General features: G+C 38.3%; 1 protein-coding gene across 1 annotated transcript; it reads right to left on the minus strand.

The window, feature by feature from the left end:
* Positions 1-252: 252 nt before the first annotated feature.
* TMEM106B (transmembrane protein 106B) lies at positions 253-23907 on the minus strand. Its single transcript, XM_081244017.1, has 8 exons — positions 23730-23907; positions 21036-21254; positions 17862-17925; positions 13876-14035; positions 3971-4111; positions 3670-3719; positions 2826-2879; positions 253-2083 (listed from the first exon to the last, which is right to left on the minus strand). The coding sequence occupies exons 2-8, from the start codon at positions 21250-21252 to the stop codon at positions 1945-1947; spliced, it is 825 nt and encodes a 274-aa protein (XP_081100143.1). The 5' UTR covers positions 21253-21254; positions 23730-23907; the 3' UTR covers positions 253-1944.
* Positions 23908-25962: the final 2055 nt, after the last annotated feature.

Here is a 25962-nt window from a genome sequence, read left to right on the forward strand (position 1 = left end):
TTTGAGGCAGAAGAGGGTCTGGATACTACTCATTAAAAGATATCAAAAGATAGGAGAATGAGAAAAAATGAAATGAGAATGATATGAAAAATACAAATAGAACACACATTAGAAAAGTTCAGTTTCAAAGAGAAGGGGAGTAGTCAAAAAACAGCAGAAAAAATATTAAAGATTGGGTCAGACTACAAAATCCATAATAAATTTAAAGGGGTGATTTTTAGTTTAATAGTAAGGATGGATGAGTTAGCGATGGATTAAGGGAAGACTAAGTAGTTAAAAAAAAAAGAAGTTAGTGCATTTCACCCATTTAAATGTTCACTGAAGAAAACTTAGAGAAAGTAACATGAAAGTAAGGGGAAACCTGAGTAGGTTTAAAGGCAGAAAGGAGGGCTTCATTAGCTCTAACTAATTAAATAAAGCTCATGTTCTATAGCTGAGAGAGTCAGACTTATAAATAAGAATGTTTCAGACCCATGTTAGGCACTTTGGGAGTAGGGAGAGGGGTAACCTGATCTCTGTCACTAGGGAACATAGGAAACTACTCTCAAGCCACTTACTGTTTTTGGTATCACAGTCAGCCCCTATGCTCAGTGGTAGGTATTTAAAAGGTACTCAGAACGTGGTAAGCAAAAAGGCAAAAAGCCCAAATGCAAAATGGTATTAAAAATATAAAATAGCAAAATGAATAAGTCAATAATTTACACTTGAAAACAATTTTAAATAAAATCCAAACCAAAAGTAGAAACCTTTAAAAATGTAACCTGCTAGGGGCATGATATCCATGATGTGCAAAGTAATTAAATTTTTGAAAGCATAATATAGGTTTTATTTTGCTATAGCCACTGTAATTTAATAACAGGATTTCTTGGATAATTTTACCAAAGAAATAACTTCCTCCTCTAAAACATTCATAAAATTGATCATTTGGGTACCTAACAGTTGTGAAAAGTAAGTGTATTCATAATTCTTTAGTATGAAAAGCAACATTAAAAAAAGTGGAGCATCAAAATATTTTATTTCAAATCTATGTTATGCCTGATCTAATATATAATTGGAAACATACATTCTAGAGGTTTCTGAATATCATTTTCCTTTTTTTTACAAATTTTTATGAGCAACTTACTATATTTTAAATCTGTACCACTTTATTTGACATTAAAGCTACATAAAAGCCATGCAGAATTTATTTACAATACTGTACATTAAATGATTATGTTTCAAGATTACATAAAAATTTCACACAACTATAACTAACATGGAAAGATGTGAAACACATTATTTAGGGGTTTTAAAAAATTTTAGGTACAGAATTTTGCAAAGATTATTTTGGTTTATTAAGTGTTATGCAAGCAATAGCTTGAAGTAAGATTGACAAAAACATGCAAATGAGTAGGATTTCAACATGAAAAAATAAAAACATTTAGCTAAAAGCTAAAATAGCACATAACTGAAATACTACCAAGTAGCAATGGGAATTTATAAAACAGGACAAAAAAGGTTACTCTTTAAATGTCTTCATGAATAGGCCCACAGTAATTTTCTATAAAAACATTCAGAAATAAAGTTTCTCAAATTATGTTCATCACATAATTATATTCATCACAAATCATCAATTATGTTTTCAGTAGTGATTAGAGCTATGAATTTTAAATAATTATTTATCCTGTAGGAGAAGTCTTAGTTTTCCCCTTTGGGGACCAGGAGCAAAGAAAACCAATCAGTAAATTTAGATTCAAGTAAAAGATCCTGGTACAAATATCATGAACACAGAGTGGAGAGTTGTAATAACCTACAAGTCCACATACTCTTAGCCATACTTTTAAAACAGAAGTATAAACTTTAGGTTGTTCAATTTAAGATCTCCTATCAGGAAGTAAGTACCTCATCCTTCAGAGTTTGGAAAATGTCAATAGGTATTTCCTCTCCAGGTGCATCTTTCAGTTTTCACTGTTGTGGCTGAAGTACATTTAGATATTCAGACTGCCCCAACTGATAAGTTGTGTTCCTTCCACAATCAACGTACTGGTACCTCTCCTGGGATATCTGTTCTGAGTGTCCAAAGTAAGTTGTTGTTACAGTAACTCTAAAAGTAAAATAAATGGGGAGAAACACTGAATAGTTATATATAAAAAAGCTTTCTAAAGTGAGAACACTTTATATATCAAAATTCTCTCCAGGGAGAGATTATTTGATTAATGATAACTTAATATTATGGACATGGGCCTCTTAGGGAATATTTCCCCAACAGACAACAGGAATGCTGGCTGAGAAAGCCCTATCCAAAAATAATTATATACAAAAATGTATTTTTTCAAAACACCTATCTTTAATTAAAATAGATATTTAGTTCACTGCACTCTTAAAAATAATCACACAGTTCTCTCATCAGAGGAAAAGGTTAATCAAATGTTAGCTAATGGTCCAAATACCCAACCTATAACCTACAGTGTTCTCATGGCTTAGGATAACACCCAATTTGCAAACCAATAACTTTCCTGGTCTTCACTACTGTTACTGCCTTTACCACAGGCAGCAAGGAATTGGGTGTTGAGCTCATCCTTCTCTCTATCCCAATTTCTACCATTTTCCCAAGTTCTTGCAAGGTCCAGATTCACTATTTAGCAGCTGTGTGATCCTTCACTACTCCTCTGAACTCCTATTTCCTCATGTGTAAAGTGGGATACTATTTACTTCACCTCATTGCAATCCTGTAAGGCTTAAAACCCAAATGAGACAGCATTTATAAAGATGTGTATACTCTAAGCCAATGTTATACATCTAAAGTTTTTAAACAAAGAATCTTTCAAAAAAAAATTCGTACTTACTGCATCATGAGTACTATGTTATGCACTTTGATGGATATCAGTGTACAGAAATCACTGTTAAAGAAAAAACAATGTGAATAAATACAAACTGACATTGTAAATTTAAAATAGTTTAATTACAGTTCCTCTTCCTGTGTTAAAGCTAACAGAAATACTATTAAGAAGATATAATAAATAAGCATTTAATGGTTGAGCATTTTCTGTATCTCAAATGATGATTAATATTTTCATGGCTTCTTATTCTATGCCTTCATACTACAACAATTGTAGAGTTGTCTACTTATTATTTCTACTTTTTGTTTACCTTTTGAAATTTTAGTAACCAGTTTATTAGTTACTCAGAAATTCTATATCAGGCTGACACCAAAAGGTGATAAAAATTATCACTATTTTTTACTTAACAAGAGCTAATAATCATCTAGACCTAATTTAAAAGCTTTACGACTTCAAACCAGCAATAGAGTTCTAAACATCATTAGCATTTTTAGTCCTCCTATACTAAATCAGAAACAAATACTAGAATATGTGAGATTATGATTCTCATAACATAGTAAATAAAAAGTGCCATGGTGTATATGATCCTAATTCTGAAAAAAAAATTATGTGTATACGTATATATACATTAACGTTATACATGTTGAAAGGGGAGAAGAGAAGGACAGAGATGATCAGAGGCCAGAAGGAATATTCCAAAATGTGGTCTTGTCACTTCTAAGATGATGGGAAATTAAACATATATATATATATATATATATATATATATATATATATATATATATTCACACCTACACACACTTACTCTTTATAATTTAATGAGAGAAAATAATTAAAAATCAGAACTTACAACATATAACTCATTTCCTCTGCTATGATAGTAGGTACTGTATAATCAATCTGAAAGGCAAAAAATAAATCAATAGAGAACACGATCAAAACATCAAGTATTTCAGATACATTTTATAACTTCAAAGAGTTTGGAAATTTCTCCCTTTATGGGTTTGATTCTAGGACTTTTTCTTACACATGTATGGGATACAATTCAAAGTCTAGTTCTTTAGGAAATCCCCCATCTCCCTCAAGTTAATATGACACACAAAGTTGAGACTCATTTAACTTCTCCAAAGTATTTCATGAATGAAGCTTACCTGTTTCATATCTAGTGGACCAATATTGGTAATGTTGTTTAAGCGTGCCTTTCCAATAACTGTTTTTGAAAATTGAACTTGTGCAGTGATGTTTTCAACTTCAACAGAATAATAGTTATTGTTCGTTATATTTAGTGTGTTCTGAAAAAGAAAGGAGGCACAAAATGTACAAGTTATCTTAGAATAAGCATAATATGAATCAAAATTAATACAGAAGATGACTCTCCAGCTGTGGCTATGCTTAATTTATTAGGAGGAAGGAAAGTATCACCAAAAATGTCAAAGAACATTCAATGAACCAATTATTTGGTTTTATGCATGAGTACTATGTATATAAAATGCCTACAATGAACACATACTTTTAAAAAGTAGGCACAGAAAATGTATAGTACAAGAATACAGAAAAATGAATGTTAGAAAATGTATTTGCGGCCTTAGCAAAAATTCAATAAAAAACATTCTAAAATTTCATCAAATTTTTTCTAAATGTTAACACATACATCTTCGCAGACTAAGCTACTTCTGATTCGATTAAATACAAAGACAACCTTTTAAAATGTTAAACACAACTTTAAATAAACTTTCTATTTTAAAAAAATTGGTACTTTAACTTCATGAGTAGAGATTTCTAGCAGGTCACTTTTGAGAAGAAACGGGATAGATTCAAAACTGGCTGGAAAGAAATGCAGTTGTATCATTTCTATACTTAACAGCTGGGGCCAACTTTTGCAATTCTAACTTAAAACAATTGTTTCAAGTTACTTTAGAAAATAGTCAACGAAATAAAAAAGGAAAATGTTAAATCAAGAAATAAAAGATAGGGCTTCCCTGGTGGCACAGTGGTTAGCAATCCACCTGCCAAGGCAGAGGACACGGGTTCAATCCCTGGCCCGGGAAGATCCCAAATGCCACGGAGCAACTAAGCCCGTGCACCACAACTACTGAGCCTGCGCTCTAAAACCCGCAGGCCACAACTACTGAAGCCCGAGTGCCGAGTCCGTGCTCCGCAAAAAGAGAAGCCACCACAATGCGAAGCCCATACACCGCAACGAAGAGTAGCCCCTGCTCGTCGCAACTAGAGAAAGCCCGTGCACAGCAATGAGGACCCAACACAGGCAAAAAAAAAAAGAAAAAAAAAACCCACAAATAAATTTATAAAAAAATTTTTTTTCTGAATTAAAAAAAAAATTTTCAATCAGGTTGATTGAATCCATGGATACACAACTGGAGGATATGGAGGGCAGACTACATGTTAATAGTCAGGCCTGGAAAGAAGTAAAGATAAACATTATGGTATTTTTCAAATGTCTTTTAATGATAATTAAACATTTTCATAAGTAGAAAGACAATAAATATTACTAAAAGAGTAGTAGTAGTAATATATACTAATTTTAAGAAACAAAAGTAATACTAATTACATTTTTGAAAACACTGATAGAAAACGTACAGAAATCTCACTTTTTTTTTAACATCTTTATTAGAGTATAATTGCTTTGCAATGGTGTGTTAGTTTCTGCTTTATAACAAAGTGAATCAGTTATACATATACAAATGTTCCCATATCTCTTCCCTCTTGCGTCTCCCTCCCTCCCACCCTCCCTATCCCACCCCTCTAGGTGGTCACAAAGCACCGAGCTGATCTCCCTGTGCTATGTGGCTGCTTCCCACTAGCTATCTATTTTACGTTTGGTAGTGTATATATGTCCATGCCACTCTCTCACTTTGTCCCAGCTTACCCTTCCCCCTCCCCGTGTCCTCAAGTCCATTCCCTAGTAGGTCTGCGTCTTTATTCACGTCCTGCCCCTAGGTTCTTCATGACCATTTAAAAAAAATTTTAGATTCCATATATATGTGTTAGCATACGGTATTTTTCTCTTTCTGACTTACTTCACTCTGTATGACAGACTCTAGGTCCATCCACCTCACTAAAAATAACTCAATTTTGCTTCTTTTTATGGCTAAGTAATATTCCATTGTATATATGTGCCACATCTTCTTTATCCATTCATCCGATGAAGGACATTTAGGTTGCTTCCATCAACTGGCTATTGTAAACAGAGCTGCAATAAACATTTTGGTACATGACTGTTTTTGAATTATGGTTTTCTCAGGGTATATGCCTAGTAGTGGGATTGCTGGGTCATATGGTAGTTCTATTTGTAGTTTTTTAAGGAACCTCCATACTGGATGTACCAATTCACATTCCCACCAGCAGTGCAAGAGTGTTCCCTTTTCTCTATACCCTCTCCAGCATTTATTGTTTCTAGATTTTTTGATGATGGCCATTGTGACTGGTGTGAGATAATATCTGATTGTAGTTTTGATTTGCATTTCTCTAATGATTAAAGATGTTGAGCATTCTTTTTATTTTTTTTTTAGTTTCTGCTTTATAACAAAGTGAATCAGTCATACATATACATCTGTTCCCACATCCCTTCCCTCATGCATCTCCCTCCCTCCCACCCTCCCCATCCCACCCCTCCAGGCGGTCACAAAGCACCGAGCTGATCTCCCTGTGCTCTGCGGCTGCTTCCCACTATCTATCTACCTTACGTTTGGTAGTGTATATATGTCCATGCCTCTCTTTCGCTTTGTCACAGCTTACCCTACCCCCTCCCCATATCCTCAAGTCCATTCTCAAGTAGGTCTGTGTCTTTATTCCCATTTTACCCCTAGGTTCTTCATGACATTTTTTTTTTAATTCCATATATATGTCTTAGCATACGGTATTTGTCTTTCTCTTTCTGACTTACTTCACTTTGTATGACAGACTCTAGGTCTATCCACCTCATTACAAATAGCTCAGTTTCGTTTCCTTCTATGGCTGAGTAATATTCCATTGTATATATGTGCCACATCTTCTTTATCCATTCATCCGATGATGGACATTTAGGTTGTTTCCAGCTCCGGGCTATTGTGAATAGAGCTGCAAGGAACATTTTGGTACTTGTCTCTTTTTGAATTATGGTTTTCTCAGGGTATATGCCTAGTAGTGGGATTGCTGGGTCATATGGTAGTTCTATTTTTAGTTTTTTAAGGAACCTCCATACTGTTCTCCATAGTGGCTGTACCAATTCACATTCCCACCAGCAGTGCAAGTGTTCCCTTTTCTCCACACCCTCTCCAACATTTATTGTTTCTAGATTTCTTGATGATGGCCATTCTGACTGGTGTGAGATGATATCTCATTGTAGTTTTGATTTGCATTTCTCTAATGATTAATGATGTTGAGCATTCTTTCATGTGTTTGTTGGCAGTCTGTATATCTTCTTTGGAGAAATGCCTATTTAAGTCTTCTGCCCATTTTTGGATTGGGTTGTTTGTTTTTTTGCTATTGAGCTGCATGAGCTGTTTATAAATTTTGGAGATTAATCCTTTGTCAGTTGCTTCATTTGCAAATATCTTCTCCCATTCTGAGGGTTGTCTTTTGGTCTTCTTTATGGTTTCCTTTGCTGTGCAAAAGCTTGGAAGTTTCATTAGGTCCCATTTGTTTATCTTTGTCTTTATTTCCATTTCTCTAGGAGGTGGGTCCAAAAGGATCTTGCTGTGATTTATGTCATAGAGTGTTCTGCCTATGTTTTCCTCTAAGAGTTTGATAGTTGCTGGCCTTACATTTAGGTCTTTAATCCATTTTGAGCTTATTTTTGTGTATGGTGTTAGGGAATGATCTAATCTCAAACTTTTACATGTCCCTGTCCAGTTTTCCCAGCACCACTTATTGAAGAGACTGTCCTTTCTCCACTGTACATTCCTGCCTCCTTTATCAAAGATAAGTTGGCCATATGTGCGTGGGTTTATCTCTGGGCTTTCTATCCTGATCCACTGATCTATCTTTCTGTTTTTATGCCAGTACCACACTGTCTTAATTACTGTAGCTTTGCAGTATAGTCTGAAGTCAGGGAGCCTGATTCCTCCAGCTCTGTTTTTCGTTCTCAAGATTGCTTTGGCTATTCAGGGTCTTTTGTTTTTCCAAACAAATTTTGAAATTTTTTGTTCTAGTTCTGTGAAAAATGCCAGTGGTAGTTTGATAGGGATTGCATTGAATCTGTAGATTGCTTTGGGTAGTAGAGTCATTTTCACAATATTGATTCTTCCAATCCAGGAGCATGGTATATCTCTCCATCTATTTGTATCATCTTTAATTTCTTTCATCAGTGTCTTATAATTTTCTGCATACAGGTCTTTTGTCTCCTTAGGTAGGTTTATTCCTAGATATTTTATTCTTTTTGTTGCAATGGTAAATGGGAGTGTTTTCTTGATTTCATTTTCAGATTTTTCATCATTAGTGTACAGGAATGCCAGAGATTTCTGTACATTAATTTTGTATCCTGCTACTTTACCAAATTCATTGATTAGCTCTAGTAGTTTTTCGGTAGCATCTTTAGGATTCTCTATGTATAGTATCATGTCATCTGCAAACAGTGACAGATTTACTTCTTCTTTTCCAATTTGGATTCCTTTTATTTCCTTTTCTTCTCTGATTGCTGTGGCTAAGACTTCCAAAACTATGTTGAATAAGAGTGGTGAGAGTGGGCAGCCTTGTCTTGTTCCTGATCTTAGTGGAAATGGTTTCAGTTTTTCACCATTGAGGACAATGTTGGCTGTGGGTTTGTCATATATGGCCTTTATTATGTTGAGGAAAGTTCCCTCTATGCCTACTTTTTTGCAGGGTTTTTATCATAAATGGGTGTTGAATTTTGTCAAAAGCTTTCTCTGCATCTATTGAGATGATCATATGGTTTTTCTCCTTCAATTTGTTAATATGGTGTATCATGCTGACTGATTTGCGAGTATTAAAGAATCCTTGCATTCCTGGGATAAACCCCACTTGATCATGGTGTATGATCCTTTTAATGTCCTGTTGGATTCTGTTTGCTAGTATTTTGTTGAGGATTTTTGCATCTATGTTCATCAGTGATATTGGCCTGTAGTTTTCTTTCTTTGTGACATTTTTGCCCAGTTTTGGGATCAGGGTGATGGTGGCCTCGTAGAATAAGTTTGGGAGTGTTCCTCCCTCTGCTATATTTTGCAGGAGTTTGAGAAGGATAGTTGTTAGCTCTTCTCTAAATGTTTGACAGAACTCGCCTGTGAAGCCATCTGGTCCTGGTCTTTTGTTTGTTGGAAGATTTTTAATCACAGTTTCAATTTCACTGCTTGTGATTGGTCTGTTCATATTTTCTATTCCTGATTCAGTCTTGGCAGGTTGTGCATTTCTAAGAATTTGTCCATTTCTTCCAGGTTGTCCATTTTATTGTCAGAGTTGCTTGTAGTAATCTCTCATGATCTTTTGTATTTCTGCAGTGTCAGTTGTTACTTCTTTTTCATTTCTATTGAGTCTTCTCCCTTTTTTTCTTGATGAGTCTGGCTAATGGTTTATCAATTTTGTTTATCTTCTCAAAGAACCAGCTTTTAGTTTTATTGATCTTTGCTAATGTTTCCTTCATATCTTTTTCATTTATTTCTGATCTGATCTTTATGATTTCTTTCGTTCTGCTAAATTTGGGGTCTTCTTGTTCTTCTTTCTCTAATTGCTTTAGGTGCAAGGTTAGGTTGTGTATTCGAGATGTTTCCTGTTAAGGTAGGATTGTAGTGCTATAAAATTCCCTCTTAGAACTGCTTTTGCTGCATCCCATAGATTTTGGGTCGTCGTGTCTCCATTGTCATTTGTTTCTAGGTATTTTTTTATTTCCTCTTTTATTTCTTCAGTGATCACTTCTATTGTTTAGCCTCCATGTGTTTTTGTTTTTTTTTTTTTTTTTACAGATCTTTCCCTGTAATTGATATCTAGTCTCATAGCGTTGTGGTCGGAAAAGATACTTGATACCATTTCAATTTTCTTAAATTTACCAAGGCTTGATTTGTGACCCAAGATATGATCTATCCTGGAGAGTGTTCCATGAGCACTTGAGAAAAATGTGTATTCTGTTGTTTTTGGATGGAATTTCCTATAAATATCAATTATGTCCATCTTGTTTAATGTTTCATTTAAAGCTTCTGTTTCCTTATTTATTTTCATTCTGGATGATCTGTCCATTGGTGAAAGTGGGGTGTTAAAGTCCCCTACTATGAATGTGTTACTGTCGATTTCCCCTTTTATGGCTGTTAGTACTTGCCTTATTGAGGTGCTCCTATGTTGGGTGCATAAATATTTACAATTGTTATATCTTCTTCTTGGATCGATCCCTTGATTATTATGTAGTGTCCTTCTTTGTCTCTTCTAATAGTCTTTAAAGTCTATTTTGTCTGATATGAGATTTGCTACTCCAGCTTTCTTTTGGTTTTCATTTGCATGGAATATCTTTTTCCATTCCCTCACTTTCAGTCTGTATGTATCCCTAGGTCTGAAGTGGGACTCTTGTAGACAGCGTATATACAGGTCTTGTTTTTGTATCCATTCAGCCAGTCTATGTCTTTTGGTTGGAGCATTTAATCCATTACATTTAAGGTAATTATCAATATGTATGTTCCTATTACAATTTTCTTAATTTTCTTTTAAGAGGATAAAATACAATAAAGTTAGATAAACAAAGTTATTAAAATAAAAAATAATTATTAAGAAATTTGTTTTTAATTAAAAAAAAATGACGGACAGAACCCTAGGACAAATGGTTAAAGGAAAGCTATACGGACAAAATCTCACACAGAAGCATACACATACACACTCACAAAAAGAGGAAAAGGGGAAAAAAATAATATATCTTGGTCTCAAAGTCCACCTCCTCTATTTGGGATGATTCATTGTCTATTCAGGTATTCCAGAGATGCAGGGTATATCACGTTGATTGTGGAGTTTTAATCCACTGCTTCTGAGGCTGCTGGGAGAAATTTCCGTTTCTCTTCTTTGTTTGCACGGCTCCTGGGGTTCAGCTTTGGATTTGGCCCCTCCTCTGCATGTAGGTCACCTGAGGGCGTCTGTTCTTCGCTCAGACAGGATGGGGTTAAAGAAGCCGCTGATTCGGGGGCTCTGGCTCACACAGGCCTGGGGGAGGGGGAGGGAGCGGTATGGATGCGGGGCGAGCCTGCGGCGGCAGAGGCCAGCATGACGTTGCACCAGCCTGAGGTGCGCCGTACGTTCTTCCGGGGAAGTTGTCCCTGGATCACTGTTCCCTGGCAGTGGCGGGCTGCACAGGCTCCTGGGAGGGGAGGTGTGGAGAGTGACCTGTGCTCACACACAGGCTTCTTGGTGGCGGCAGCAGCAGCCTTAGCGTCTCATGCCCGTCTCTGGGTTCCACACTGATAGCCGCAGGTCGCGCCCGTCTCTGGAGCTCCTTTAAGCAGCGCTCTTAATCCCCTCTCCTCGCGCACCAGGAAACAAAGAGGGAAGAAAAAGTCTCTTGCCTCTTCGGCAGGTCCAGCCTTTTTGCCCGGACTCCCTCCCGGCTAGCCGTGGTGCACTATCCCCTTCAGGCTGTGTTCACGCAGCCAACCCCCGTCTTCTCCCTGGGATCCGACCTCCAAAGGCCGAGCCTCAGCTCCCAGCCCCCGCCCGCCCCGGCGGGTGAGCAGACAAGCCTCTTGGACTGGTGACTGCCGGTTGGCAGCGATCCTCTGTGAGGGAATCTCTCCACTTTGCCCTCTGCACCCCCGTTGGTGTGCTCTCCTCTGCGGCTCCGAAGCTTCCCCCCTCTGCCACCCGCAGTCTCTGCCCACAAAGGGGCTTCCTAGTGTGTGGAAACCTTTCCTCCTTCACAGCTCCCTCCCACTGGTGCAGGTCCCATCCCTATTCTTTTGTCTCTGTTTATTCTTTTTTCTTTTGCCCTACCCAGGTACGTGGGGAGTTTCTTGCCTTTTGGGAGGTCTGAGGTCTTCTGCTAGCGTTCAGTGGGTGTTTCGTAGGAGTTGTTCCACGTGTAGATGTATTTCTGACGTATCTGTGGGGAGGAAGGTGATCTCCGCTTTTTACTCTTCCGCCATCTTCCCCCCGTGAGAAATCTCAGCTTTTTATCTCACTGTCACTCAGTTAAACCTAATGTTAATCTATATAATAAACCTATTTCTTATTTAATGTTCACACTTTCTCAATTTAGTGAAGGACTAGTACCCCTAAATGTGGGAATTCCTGAATAATTATTTAAAATAAAGTAAGATGTTTACATTTAAATATGCTTTCTGGTATCTAAAAGGGACCAGCACATGGATTTTATTTTATTTTATTTTATTTTATTTATTTATTTTTTTTGCGGTAGGCGGGCCTCTCACTGTTGTGGCCTCTCCCCTTGCAGAGCACAGGCTCCGGACGCGCAGGCTCAGCAGCCATGGCTCACGGGCCTAGCCGCTCTGCGGCATGTGGGATCTTCCCAGACCGGGGCACGAACCCGTGTCCCCTGCATCGGCAGGCAGACTCTCAACCACTGCGCCACCAGGGAAGCCCGATTTTATTATTTTTCATTATAAATTTACAGTTACCTGATACTAAAACAGACTCTGGAGGTTGGCCAAAAATATCCAGCCATTGTTTTAAACCCCACACAAAAAGGGAAAATTTGTTCCTTTTTCCAAATGGCTGTTACAGTGGGAAAATACCCAACAATAATTCCTCAATGATAGGAAATGATTTACAATTAGTACTGTGTTATGTTTTATGCATATATATTTTTTCCCTGTATATAGTTTATTTTTTTGGCCACGCAGTGCAGCTTGTGGGATCTTCTTTTTAAAAATATTTATTTATTTAGGCTGTGCCAGGTCTTCGTTGCAGCACGTGGGATCTTTAGTTGCGGCATGCAGGCTTCTTAGTGGCAGCATGTGGACTTCTTAGCTGTGGCAAGCATGTGGGATCTAGTTCCCTGACCAGGGATCAAACCTGGGCCCCTTCTGCATTAGGAGTGCAGAGTCTTACCCACTGGACCACCAGGGAAGTCCCAACTTGTGGGATCTTAGTTCCCCGATCAGGGATGGAACCTGGGCCCTCAGTAGTGAAAGTGCAGAGTCCTAACCACTGGAGTGCCAGGGAATTCCCAGGGTTTTTAAAATTTTTCTGTGTTTTTTTAAAGGTTGACAACGTTTGACAGTACGCCATGAGGATAAATGAATTCATGGGAGTTCTTTTTTTCCTATAATTAAGTAGTAATTCCACTTTAACACACATTCCCTTTCACTTCCTGTCCCTCTAAATCCCCCTCCTCCCAACCAGCACCACAGGCATCTCTACCTCAACCTCAAGCATACCAACCACCTCTTTGAGGAAAACCAACTGAAGTCCAATATCTCTCTTCCAAACAAATCACTGCCACACAGATGTACCTTAAAGCCTGAAGCAATATATATATTCCTTTTCAATAATACGGTGGTTTGCAAACCATGCTTCTTTCAAATAAATGTTAACATGTAAAACAGGTACAAGACCTTCTCTGAGGTGTTTGTTTGTTTGCTTGTTTGTTTTCAAGTGTGGGAAGGTTGTAGAGTCCTAAAAACCACTGTCCTGAGAAACACAGATTTTCACACATACTAATTTGCAAGAGAAATCAGTCACTTGTTCTCTACCTTTTAAAACAAAGGAATGGTCTGTTAAAGATGACAAAAATTGTGTTTCACAAAACACAAGGAAATGAAAATGTTAAATGTATAACATGTATTGAACTAACTATATTAACGTCTGGCTAGAAGCTATTCAGAGTCAAATGTTGAAAAGTAAATAGATTGTAATTACTTTTTTCCCAGTAATTAATTGTTTTATTTTACCCTCCCAAAGGCATCTTCAAATGCTAAATGATTCTGAATACACAGAATTTGCCAATTTGCCATTTTCAGCAGAATCAGAAATGACAGAAAAGGTCAATATAGCAGACACACAGAAAGAAAACTGAGTAAGTGTTACCTTTAACATTCTCTCAATAAGGACAAAGGTGCTGCTTAACATGACAACAGAATGAAGTCAAATATTTTTAATATAAATATGTACTTACTGTGATATTTAAATATATTGTACGCTTTGGAACATCATAACTGACGTATGCCGATTTTACACCAATGTATTTCACGTCGATAGAGCGAGGGAAAAGGAAAAACACAGCCAGTCCAGAAAGAAGCAGACAGACAAACACAGAAGCCATCACATACAGTTTTCTGAAAAGGAAAATGGAATATTTAAATATACATGCATCAAAAATTACATAATGAAACATTTAGAGAAAACATTTTCATTTTGAATTTTTCCCCTTTTATACCAGCAGGAAAAGATGTATGATTTTTACCAACTTTTTACATTATAAAAGTATTGAACAGGGTTAGTTTTGAATCTATTAAGTGTTAAAATGGTCTCCTTAAAAGACATATTTTCCTTTTTGGAGACTAGGATTTCAGGCTTATTATAGATAGAACATTTACTGTGGTGATTCCCAAACCAGGCTGCTCATTAGAATCAAGCTGGGGAGCTTTATAAAACTATAGATTTCAAGACTCCCTGATGAATTCACTGAAGCAGAATTTTCACATATGAGTTTTGGCTTTATATGATTCCCTAAAGTGACTGCTCATCAGAACCACCTATGAAGCCCTTAAAAATGTAATGACATAACAATATGCCTCATCAGTCTCACTAAGACAGTCCGTTTTGAGTCTCCTCATCCGAAAGTATTTATGTACTCCTTTTTACTTATTTTTTAAATACATTTATTTATTTATTTATTTTTGGCTGCATTGAGTCTTCATTGCTGCGCATGGGCTTTCTCTAGCGGCAGCGAGCGGGGGCTACTCTTCTTTGTGGTACACGGGCTCCTCATTGCAGTGGCTTCTCTTGTTGCGGAGCACAGGCTTTAGGTGCATGGGCTTCAGTAGGTGCAGCATGTGGGCTCAGTAGTTGTGGCTCATGGGCTCTAGAGCGCAGGCTCAGTAGTTGTGGCACACAGGCTTAGTTGCTCCACAGCATGTGGGATCTTCCCGGACCAGGGCTTGAACCCGTGTGTCCTGCATTGGCAGGAAGATTCTTAACCACTGTGCCACCAGGCAAGTCCCTGTACTCCTTTTTAAAAATATTGTTTACATTAATCATGTCTGCTTTGAAGATGCTGTTAAACTGTTTCTTTAAAATCAAGAAAGGGGATATTATTATGCAGAGATAAAACAAAGAAAAAATAAAACTCACATGACTTTGCTATTCATCTACCTCCCAGATGGAAGTGTTTCTCTTCCATCTCTCACTCTTTATTTCCATAGATGAAAACTGCCTCTTATCTTTAAGTTTACCAACAAAACTAGATTTTCAAGACACCGCAGTCGGCCCTCCAGTATTTGTGGGTTTCTAATCCCTGAATTCAACCAACCATGGATCAAAATTTCCCTCTATGGTTGGTTGAATCCACAGATTTGAAATCTCAGATGTGGAGGGTCAACTGTACTATGCCATTTTATATGAGGGACTTGAGCATCAGCAGATTTTGGTATATGTGAGGGCTCCTGGAAGCAATCTCCCCATGGACACTCAGGGACGAAAGAATTTCCCTGGTTTCTGCAATAAACAGCACTCTGTCAAAGCCCATAGCACCCTTCTTTTGGTTTCTTTTTCTGTCTTGCATGTCACTTAGTTTATCTTTTCCTTATATTCTAGCCATCCAAAAAATTCTTGTTTTATCCTTTCCTCCATCCTCTCTTCCCTAAAGAGAGATCTGTACCTAAATGCCCTGATGGATCTCATCTTATCCCTCACAACAGTTATTTCAAGTACCTCTTGCAGATGTTTTATAAATGTTTCTGAGTATTTTAACTTGCCCAAGTTAAGAAAAGAGAGCAAAATCGTTTATCAAAAAACAAAATAGGGCTTCCCTGGTGGCGCAGTTGTTGAGAGTCCGCCTGCCGATGCAGGGGACACGGGTTCGTGCCCCGGTCCGGGAAGATCCCACATGCCGCGGAGCGGCTGGGCCCGTGAGCCATGGCTGCTGAGCCTGCACGTCCGGAGCCTGTGCTCCGCAACGGGAGAGGCCACAACAATGAGAAGCCCGCGTACCACACACACAAAAAATAAAAAATATAAAACAAATAAAAATTCACTAAATCACTACTACTTGACCTATACTGCTGTCTGGAGCAAACAGAGAAATTCCCACTCACTCATTCTGGACTTCCAACCTGAGTAGGGTGGTGATCACTACTGGATTACCTAATAGGTAGTTTAAAAACACACTTATAGTACCCACTATACACCAAAACACCTTAAAAAGGTATAAAAAGAGCTTAAAGATCATGATAAAAATGTGAACTTTGTTGGATTTTTTTACACTTTAGTGTTTTTATTTCTCATGTGCAGGTGAGCCCACCACACTCTGGTACCTAGGGCCTGTTAAGTCAGCTCTAGGTGTGAATATATGAATCAGTATTCTAAATTACTTTGTGCCCAAAGCTTACAGCCATAACAAATATTACTCAACCTGGTGGGACAATAAAATAACATTCCCCTTAGTATTTCATACCAAATTGAAAAATTGGCTAGTTCACTGATGAAGTACATAGATCTCCATTACACAACTCATCAGTAATAATTTTTCTTATGGCTCTAGGGACAGTAACAGAGTCCTGCAAAGTATACAGTACTGATGAAGTTATGAAGGTTGTGCAGTTTATTTGGACTCAAGTTACAATTCTGTATCTGCCATTTCATATTTGCAGCATTTTAGGTAATTTACTCTTTTCCTACATTTTAAAACCTGTAGGTTTGTTTCGAAGATTAAATCACATAGCTAAAGTATGGAGACAAAAGCAATTAATAATTTCTTGACTACCTCATCACAACTCCAACTTATAAAGAACCACAGTTTTCCCAAAATATTATAATTTTACTACATATTGAGAGTTACTGTTTTTTATTACAAATCTGAAACTCCTAAAAATTCTTGAGGAGCTTCCTATAAGTTCTCAGATTTCTTAGCTTACTACAGGTGCCAGGATCTGGTCCTTGTTATTTTCTCTAGCCTCATCTGTACCACTTTCCCACAGCGCTGTTTACTTTAGCCATACATCTGAAGGCTGGACCACTCCTCTGGCCCTTTCAGGTGCTATTCCCTCTGCTTGTTAGGGTTAGGAAATTAACCCTAATTTCTCGCACATTCATAACTGTCTATATATTATATAATAAAGGGTCAAACTGACTGTTTATAAACTCCTGGGTTCATCTTCTTTCCATGAAAACTTAGACATGCTGTTCTACTGCTTATGTGTTTAAAGCACTGTGGTCAAGAAGTAACACGCCAATCTGATTTTCTATCCCTTATAAATTAATCGATGCTTCACTTGGATGCTCAAAGGGGCTTTTCAGTTTTTTGTTCTTACCTTTAAAGTCCAGTCATTTCACTAAGAAGGGTTGATTATTTCCAAAATTATGGTATGTCTTTTCTTTTTTTAAACTTTAAAAAAAAATATTTACTTATTTATTTGGCTGTGCCGGGTCTTAGTTGTGGCACGCACGATCTTCTTGCCTCATGCGGGATCTAGCTCCCTGACCAGGGATCAAACCCGGGCTCCCTGCATGGGGGGCACGGAGACTTAGCCACTGGGCCACCGGGGAAGTCCTTGTCTTTTCAATATGTAGATTCACGTATTGCTTTACTTCAGGGAAGTGATCTTGAATTAAATGTTTGCTATTTGTTCAGTTTGCCTCCTTTGATTTTCTTCAGGGACTCCAATTACATTTATGCTCAATTTCCTTGGCTTGTGTTCTACACCATTTCTCTCAAGTACTTTTCAAGAACTTACCACAATCAGGAATCATTTTTTAATTTAATGACATAAAGTATATGATGGTATAACTTAACAACCTGATAGCATTTTTCCTTTGAATAGTTTTTGTTTGTTTGTTTGCTTGGGTGAATAGTTTTAATTAAAATATTTACTTATACATAATCTAAAAAGCAAAAAATACAAAAAAAACACACAAACTGCCATTTTTCTTATAATCACTTACGTTCTTCTTGGCCTTAATCTCTGATCACTGTATGGAATTAATGCCACCAGTTGGTTTTCTTGTCCTAAAAGTAAAAGAATTAGATTTAGAAATTTATTAACATGATTAATTAAAAATATAGTGGTTCCTCAACAAAGTCTGGTTTGGAAAGACCAGAATACTATCTGGTTCTCATCTCATTCCTTTAGTAAACTGCTCTCAACATCTTCAAAAATTATCCAGTAGCAGCTGAGTTCCAAAGCAGATATTGTGTTTTTTCATACCTCAATTTCTAGCTAATAAAAATATTATAAAGAATGAGGAAGAGTAACTCTTTCTTCCACTGAGAAAAAAATCTAAAAAGTCCCAGCTTTCAGAAGATCTAAATTTAACAGGCCTTCCTTCACCCAATCAGTTTTCTATTCCCCACAGTTTTCCATTAAGACTTCAATTTGATTATCTGAATGAGAGCAGAAGAAACATATTGTTACTGCTGTCCTGAAACCCCTATAACTGCAGAGATTCCTACACTATCTCCCCTGAAAACCAAAACTGACACATATTAAGTCTCATGCTCCAAGAACCCCTATTTATACACAGTCTTCCAGGACTCTTTCAGGTCACACCCCTCTCCACATTAAGTAACTTCAAAATTCAGTAGTTCTTTCTTGGGTTGAGCATTATCCATATGCTTTAATGGATAAATGGACTTTTAAATGCCAATTTTCCAATCTTTTCACAACTTGGCTCTTTGTATTAACTATCAAAGCACCACAGTCAAGTTCCCTTTTAACGCTTTCCATAATACTTTCATTATTCCTCCCTGCTCCCTCCATGTCTCCCCTCATCTACACTCCCCCTACCATACCCACATATAAATAATATATATAATATGTATCTCTGTGTGTGTGTGTGTGTGTGTACATATCCTATCTTGTTTGGTGGTATTCATCTGTCTAAACTGCAACTGGTTAAAACCAACCCTTTGGCGACTATACCTGTATCCACACAGCTAAAAGTAGATAAAGAAAAACAAACAACTATGCTCACTAGTCTCATTTAGATTACTATCTCAAGTGGCCCTTAATAATGCCAGCTATATTTCTCTAGTTCATACTCTCAATCTGGGGAATTCCCTGGTGTTCCAGTGGTTAGGACTCTGTACTTTCACCGCCATAGGGCTGGATGTGATCCCTGGTCAGGGATCCCGCAAGCCGTGTGGCACGGCCCCCCAAAAAAGTGCATACTCTTAATCTGACTCTCCCAAACTACAATTTCATAACTTCCACTTTCTCTTCAAACCTCCAATATCTTCTCCCCTATCCTTACTCTTAGCTCATGATGTGGAAAAGAGAACTTCCACAAGCTACCACCACATCTACCCACCCACCCACCTGCCTCTGCATCCATATACTCTACCTTCCCTTCTACTGCTGGGAGCAAATTGCCCATGCTTCTCTGGAGGAGCAGCCCTCTGCACTTGTGCACCAGATCTAATAATTGTCCTCTGTTGCCTGCATTATCAATGTTTTCTCTATGGAAAAATCTCATTAGCATACAAACATAGTATTCATTCCATCTTTAAAAAATTCTTCTCCTGATGTACAGCCCCCTCTAGCTACCACCTCTCTTCTCTCCTTTTCCTCTAAAACAGCAAAAGTCCCCAAAAAAGCTATTTTCTAACTATAACTTTGCTCCTTCTATGCATTCCTGATCCTACTCTATACATGCTATACATTTTTTTGCAGACTACCAAAACTGCTCTTTTAAAGGTGGCCTCTAAATCACCAAATCCCATGGCCAGTTCTCAGTCCTCACATTACTTGATCAGGTCTAACATAGTTGATCAATCTCTCCTCTACCAAGGAGTACATCTTCTTCATTTATCTTCTAGGACACCACAGACAAAGGGATTTCCTACTTCTACTCTAGCTGCTCTTTTTAGTGTCCTTTGCTAATTCTTTCTCATGTCACTGACCCAAAATGTTGCAATGCCCCAAAGTTCAGTGCTAAAGTCTCTTCTGTTTTCTATTCACACTGACAACCTTGGTGCTGTCATCCAACTCACCTAAAGTATCATCTATACACTGATGACTCCAGCCCAGGCCTTGCATCCGAATTCCAGGCCCTTATTATAGCTAACTTCCTATTGAACATATCCACTTATATGTCAAATATGCATCTCCAAACTTACATATCTAACACTGAGCTCCTGACCTCTCACCTGACACATACACTCAAACCTTCTTTTCCCCATTTTAATAAATGGCTACTCCATTCTTCCAGGTGCTCAGACAAAAAATACCTCTGAATTCCTCCTCAATCTTACTATCCACAATGTACATCCAGGCTGCTAAAAATGCTTACTAGCTATACCTCAAAAATATAGTATCCAGATTGCAAAAATGAGACTCCAGCCCTCCCCCTGCCCCCAGCCTGGTGCATTAATACCTTTAACTACAATAATCCTTTTATTCTCAAATACCTACTACCTCTGCAAACATAAAGCCTTATATTGTCATTTTCTCCTACCCTCGGGGTCTCTCCAGGGTTAAATATCAACTTCAATCAAGCAGAAAATGAGAATAGTACAAGGTAGTTTTACTATTGCTACTTATTACCATTGCTACTAAAGTAGCCTACAAACAGCAGGTGGAGATTACTCCCTACTGACTTCCCCTATGACATGCCACAAACTGATTTTTTTTTTCCTATATGGCTCATCTTCATATACTGTCCCTCTTCATGTAGATCCTTTTAAAAATAACTAATTAGTGCATGACCAGCTTATTATTATTCTTTAAATAACAAATCAAAAATATTAGGTCACCACATTACTTAAATTGCTCCTAACACTCAATATGGCAAGGTGACTGTGATATGACTTCTACTTATGCCAAATAGGACTAAAAGTTTACAGTCAAGAGATGCTGCATATCTGCTATAATTGCAGGTGGGAAAGAAAAGATACTGGAGGTAGAAGAGTGGTTTTCATTATTGCTTTAGGACCCTAATTAAAATCTTTATGTTTGTTTCTTTGTGTCCTTTTGACTGAAAATAACTGATCCGAAGTTTTAACTGTAATTCTAAGTCTTTTAAAACATAAAGGGTTGTGCTCAGACACACAGATTTCACAGTATTTGTGCAAACACCTGGAAACATTCTTTAAAGAAAAAACAGTGCAATAACACATACCCCTAGGAATTCTTCCTGTTCCTTGACAAGTGGGGCAAGTGACACTATCTCTTCCTGTAAATTCCACATATGGAAACTGAGAGACATCTCCACTTCTTCCATCTTCATTATGGGCTTCACTATTAACCAATCCAGTCCTCATATTTTCAGTTGATGTGACTCCATAAGCATCTTCTTTATTTGAATGTAAAGGCAAATGAGAAAAAGACTTTCCCATGTCTAAGAAAAAAAAAATCTTACAGTAAACTTCAGTCAAGAAGTATACTCAAGAACATTATAGGATATTTATACTGATCAAATTAAATTAGAACAACCTTCAAGGGAGCTTTCAAATCACTATCTGGATTAGAATTATATTCAATCAAAATAATGTCCGAAACAAGGGAGCCATTTACTAGAGTCCAAAAGTGTTTTTCTAACAAAATATTATGAAATGATATATCAGAGTTATGATAAGAATGGGCTTTCAAACAACATTAAAATTTGACAAAAGTCTCCACTTTCTTAGAGTTCTCTGAAAAGAAACACATGGACTTCACTTTTCTTAGAATAAAACAAAAACACATTCTACCTTTAAATCAATTAGCACTGAAGGCAAAAGTGGCTTTGGGCAGATTACAACTAGGTATCACCAGGAAATATCAAAGTAGTATTTTTCAGCCTTTTAAAATTCATGCCCCTATGTGATAAATAAAATCCCCAATCTTTCTCATCCTCACATTTCTTGCTTTAAACATTTAAATACTTGCAACAAAAAACAGCTCAAAAAACAAACCTACAGATTTTTCTTTCATTCAACAGTTGGTGGAGTTAAAATTATGAAATTATATTCTAAAATATTGACTATAATTTACCAATACAAAACAGCAAAATTTAGAACATTAATTTCAAAATTTTAGGATGACAGTATCAAAAATACAAGAGGGAAATTAAATATAAATTTAAAGACAAATAAAAATAAATAGTGTTAGTACCTACAGCAAAATAACCTCTGTAGGTAGGTAACTCAGTAACACTGCAGTTTAAGTCACAATTTTAAGGATTAAAAAAACTTAAAAAGTCATATATTCTAATCGGTTGATATTCTGAGGACAAATTAACAAAGCGGGAAAGCTGAATTTAAAAATAATACATTCCGGGCTTCCCTGGTGGCGCAGTGGTTGAGAGTCCGCCTGCCGATGCAGGGGGCACGGGTTCATGCCCCGGTCTGGGAAGATCCCACATGCCGCGGAGCGGCTGGGCCCGTGAGCCATGGCCGCTGAGCCTGCGCGTCCGGAGCCCGTGCTCCGCAATGGGAGAGGCCACAACAGTGAGAGGCCCGCGTACCGAAAAAAAATATATTTTTTATCAGTTCCTAAAAATAGATTAAAGACATTCATATAAAGAGACATATTTCTTTAAAAAATTCTAACTGATGTGAATGAGGAAAACTGACACTCAAAATAATTCAATTTATCTTATGCTATGAAGAAAAGTTTGCTTTTTAAAACTGGCATGCCATCCATGTGTTAGGGTCACCCAAACACACTGTAAACAGCAGGATAAAAAATTATATGACTAGTAGACAAACTTAAAACTTCAGAATGATGAATAAAGATGTTGATTTTTACTATTTTTAAAAAATTTATACACACATTGCCCATTAAGTTCAAAAACGTAAATGATTTATGACTCCTAAAAATGCATTATTTTCTCTTGATTTTGCTCGAAGACATTACATGCAAGCCAAACCAATACTTGCCAGTCACAGGTGGTTCAGGGGTGAATTAACATCACTGTCCCCACACACTTTGACCTTGGGGCCTATGTGGAATATTAGATGAGCTGGGATCAATGGGCCTCAGCGGCACCCTTTTACGATCTCAGTTAACAGAGGTATAGGGTACCTCCCACTGGAATGCCTTAAGAGGGGAAAAGACACAGAAGGCAAGAACAAGTGGCTCTCAGTCTGGGCCTGCTTTCTATACTTACGTAACAGTTGCCTTGATACAGTCGGCCTTGGACTAGTGTTTGTTTTATCAAGGCTAATGGACAAGTGCCAGATTTCGTCAGGTACTGGGCATCCTTGCCCTCCCTACTGGATTTTCCCCAGAGCACTGCTAAGTTTAACAACTTTTATTCTTGGAGACTCTTTAGTTTATAATAAAGAGGTACTAAGCCCCTGTGCTCAATATTTTTATCAAAATCCCTTAATTTACTTAAAACCAACCCGAACTTTAGACTCCTTACGGAAAAAGGAAAAAAAAAGTACATGACTCCATCCAATTTAAATGGGTCGTGATCTTCTGAACAAAGGAAGTCGGCGCCTTTCATAAGCTACATCAACAAAACCCAGGATACAGCCTGCCTACTTTGGAAAGGTTAAAGATAAAATACAGGCAGTCGGGCAAGAAAACTCAAAAAGAGGAAAACCAGGGGCCACCTGGCCACTCAAGGTGTAGGGACCTGGAATCTCTCCCGTGCGCCGGGCTAGAACAGAAGCCCTGAGCCCCTAGGCAGGAAGCTGGGCCCGGATAAGAGGTGATGACACACCTCCATAACCCAGCCCAGAGCGCCTCCCCGGTCTCCGCGCGTGTCCAGCGGCCCCGTAGCCTCCCCTCCTCCACCTCCTCATCCGGCTCGGCTCTTCCCAGGGCGCCCGCTCGGCCCCGCTCCATAAGGGGACCTGGAGGCTGCCCGTCCCGGGTCGCTCACCGGCATACGGGGTGCTACGCAGTCCCGAGTTGCTCCGGCGCTGACAGGCCCGAAGACAGGGTCACGGAATCCGCAGTCCCGGGTGCTGAGGTTAGAGCGACGGGCCTGCAGCGATGGGTCGCCGTGGGGCCCGGGTGGGGGAGGGGCGGCACAATAACCACAACAGCTGAGGCCCCTCTCTGCTGCAACCTGCGCCCGAGCCTGCGCAGAGCGCTCCCGGAGAGGAGGAGGTGTGGCCCGGAAGCGTGCAACACGCATGCGTTCTTCCTCCGTCTTCCTAAAGCGATGAAGGGAACTTCCTGAGGCGCGTCTGTGATTGTTCGCCCTCCGTTTCGTTACCTTGGTCTCCCAAGACTTAGAGGTAAAATTTGGCTGCCCTATCACTGGAAGATTTGAAAATACTAGTCCCCCCTCCGTTTTTCCCTGTCCGGCTATTTCCCTTTGCAGAGGGGAAAGACGTGTACTGCCTGCCTCAGCCCTGAGCTGAGCAGCCTCTTCGTCCACGCCCTTCAAGTGGTCCTGACACTCGCGACGCTGGGAAGTGAGATAAACTGGTTGGTAGACACATGTCTGGTAGCCGAAAAGTCACATATATTTTAACTTAGAACCTCTTTATTACTAGAAAGAAACAGCCGCGGTTTTGTTTTGTTTTTGTTTTTGCACGTGGTGTCACCCTCCTCCCCCCAGTGCTTAGGGAGATCCTCGCTCAAATCCCAGTGTTTCAGCTTATCGCTGTAGACTTGGGGCTACTCTCCCTAACATTTCAAAGGGTGGGTAATCTCATGGAGAAAATGAAAATAACAATACAGAGTTGTTTTGAGGGTTAAATGAGATATTGGGAATAATTGTCAAACATGGACTAGACTCATTGCCTGCAGAGAACTTAACGTTTAATGAATGAAAGCTATTGTTAACTATCACGGCCACAAGGTACATAGTAACCAAGGAAGAAAGTGATAGTAATTTATTTCTGTTCTGACAGGATAGGTGTGTTTGGCCAATGGAATATGAAGATATGTAAAAATAAGAAATGCAAGTCAAAAACACACAATTTAATATCTAAAATTATTACATACACATGTAAGACAATGAGCCTTCTCACACTATGTTGGTGAAGATATAAACTGATACATTTCCTGGCAAGCAGTTAGGCAATATGTAGCAAGAGTATTAAAACTTCGAATTTTCACATCCTTTAGTCCCACAATCCCACCTTTTGGAATTTATCCTAAACCTAATGAGAACTCTAGTAAGATTACAGTACAAAGTGCATTCATTTAAATAACTTAAATGTCCAACAATGCAACGTTGATTAAATCATTCCCTGACCTCTCCTTTTAGCCCATGTTTTCTGTTGGGACGTTAATTAAATCATTTAACCCCTCATAATCAGCCCAGGCCTTCCAAAGTTGAGGAGAGGGGTGGGCATCTTTCACTAACATTGTTTGAAATTTCAAAATAAATAGTATGGCTAAAACATATCAGAATCATGGGGGAAAAAAAGAAAAGCAGCTTCCAAATCTTCTGACGGTCTACGTGTATGACCCTACCTTTCATAGAATTACAGGGTTACTTAAATATGGAATAGCCATGCAATGAGATCTCATAAAGCCTGTAAAAGTTACGTTGTAAAGATGTTTTGTTACATGAGAAGTGATGATAATAATATACCACTAAATAAAAGCAGTATGCAATAGATGGTATATGAAGTAGTATTAAGGCTGTAAAGTATATTCACATTTAGAACATATAGATATAAATGGAAGGAACTATACAAAATATAAACAGTCATTTGTAGTTTGAGGCTATTTTTATTTTCTCTACTATATACATTTTTAAATTAGCAAATATTTCTATAATTTAATATGTACTATTTTTCAGTTTAAAAAAGGTATTATTGGGCTTCCCTGGTGGCGCAGTGGTTGAGAGTCCGCCTGCCGATACAGGGCACACGGGTTCGTGCCCCAGTCCAGGAAGATCCCACATGTCGCGGAGCAGCTGGGCCCGTGAGCCATGGCCGCTGAACCTGCGCGTCTGGAGCCTGTGCTCCACAATGGGAGAGGCCACAACAGTGAGAGGCCTGCGTACCGCAAAAAAAAAAAAAAAAAAAAAAAAAGGTATTATTATTATTTTTTTATTTCTCAAGGGAATACTTAGTCATTATTCTCTCAACTAACTTTATCACTTAACTTTAAAAATTCTGGCTGGGCAGCATGTCCTTATCCAAATAACT

The sequence above is a fragment of the Mesoplodon bidens genome (assembly GCF_964165515.1).
Source record: "Mesoplodon bidens genome assembly, chromosome: 9".
Taxonomy (NCBI): domain Eukaryota; kingdom Metazoa; phylum Chordata; class Mammalia; order Artiodactyla; family Ziphiidae; genus Mesoplodon; species Mesoplodon bidens.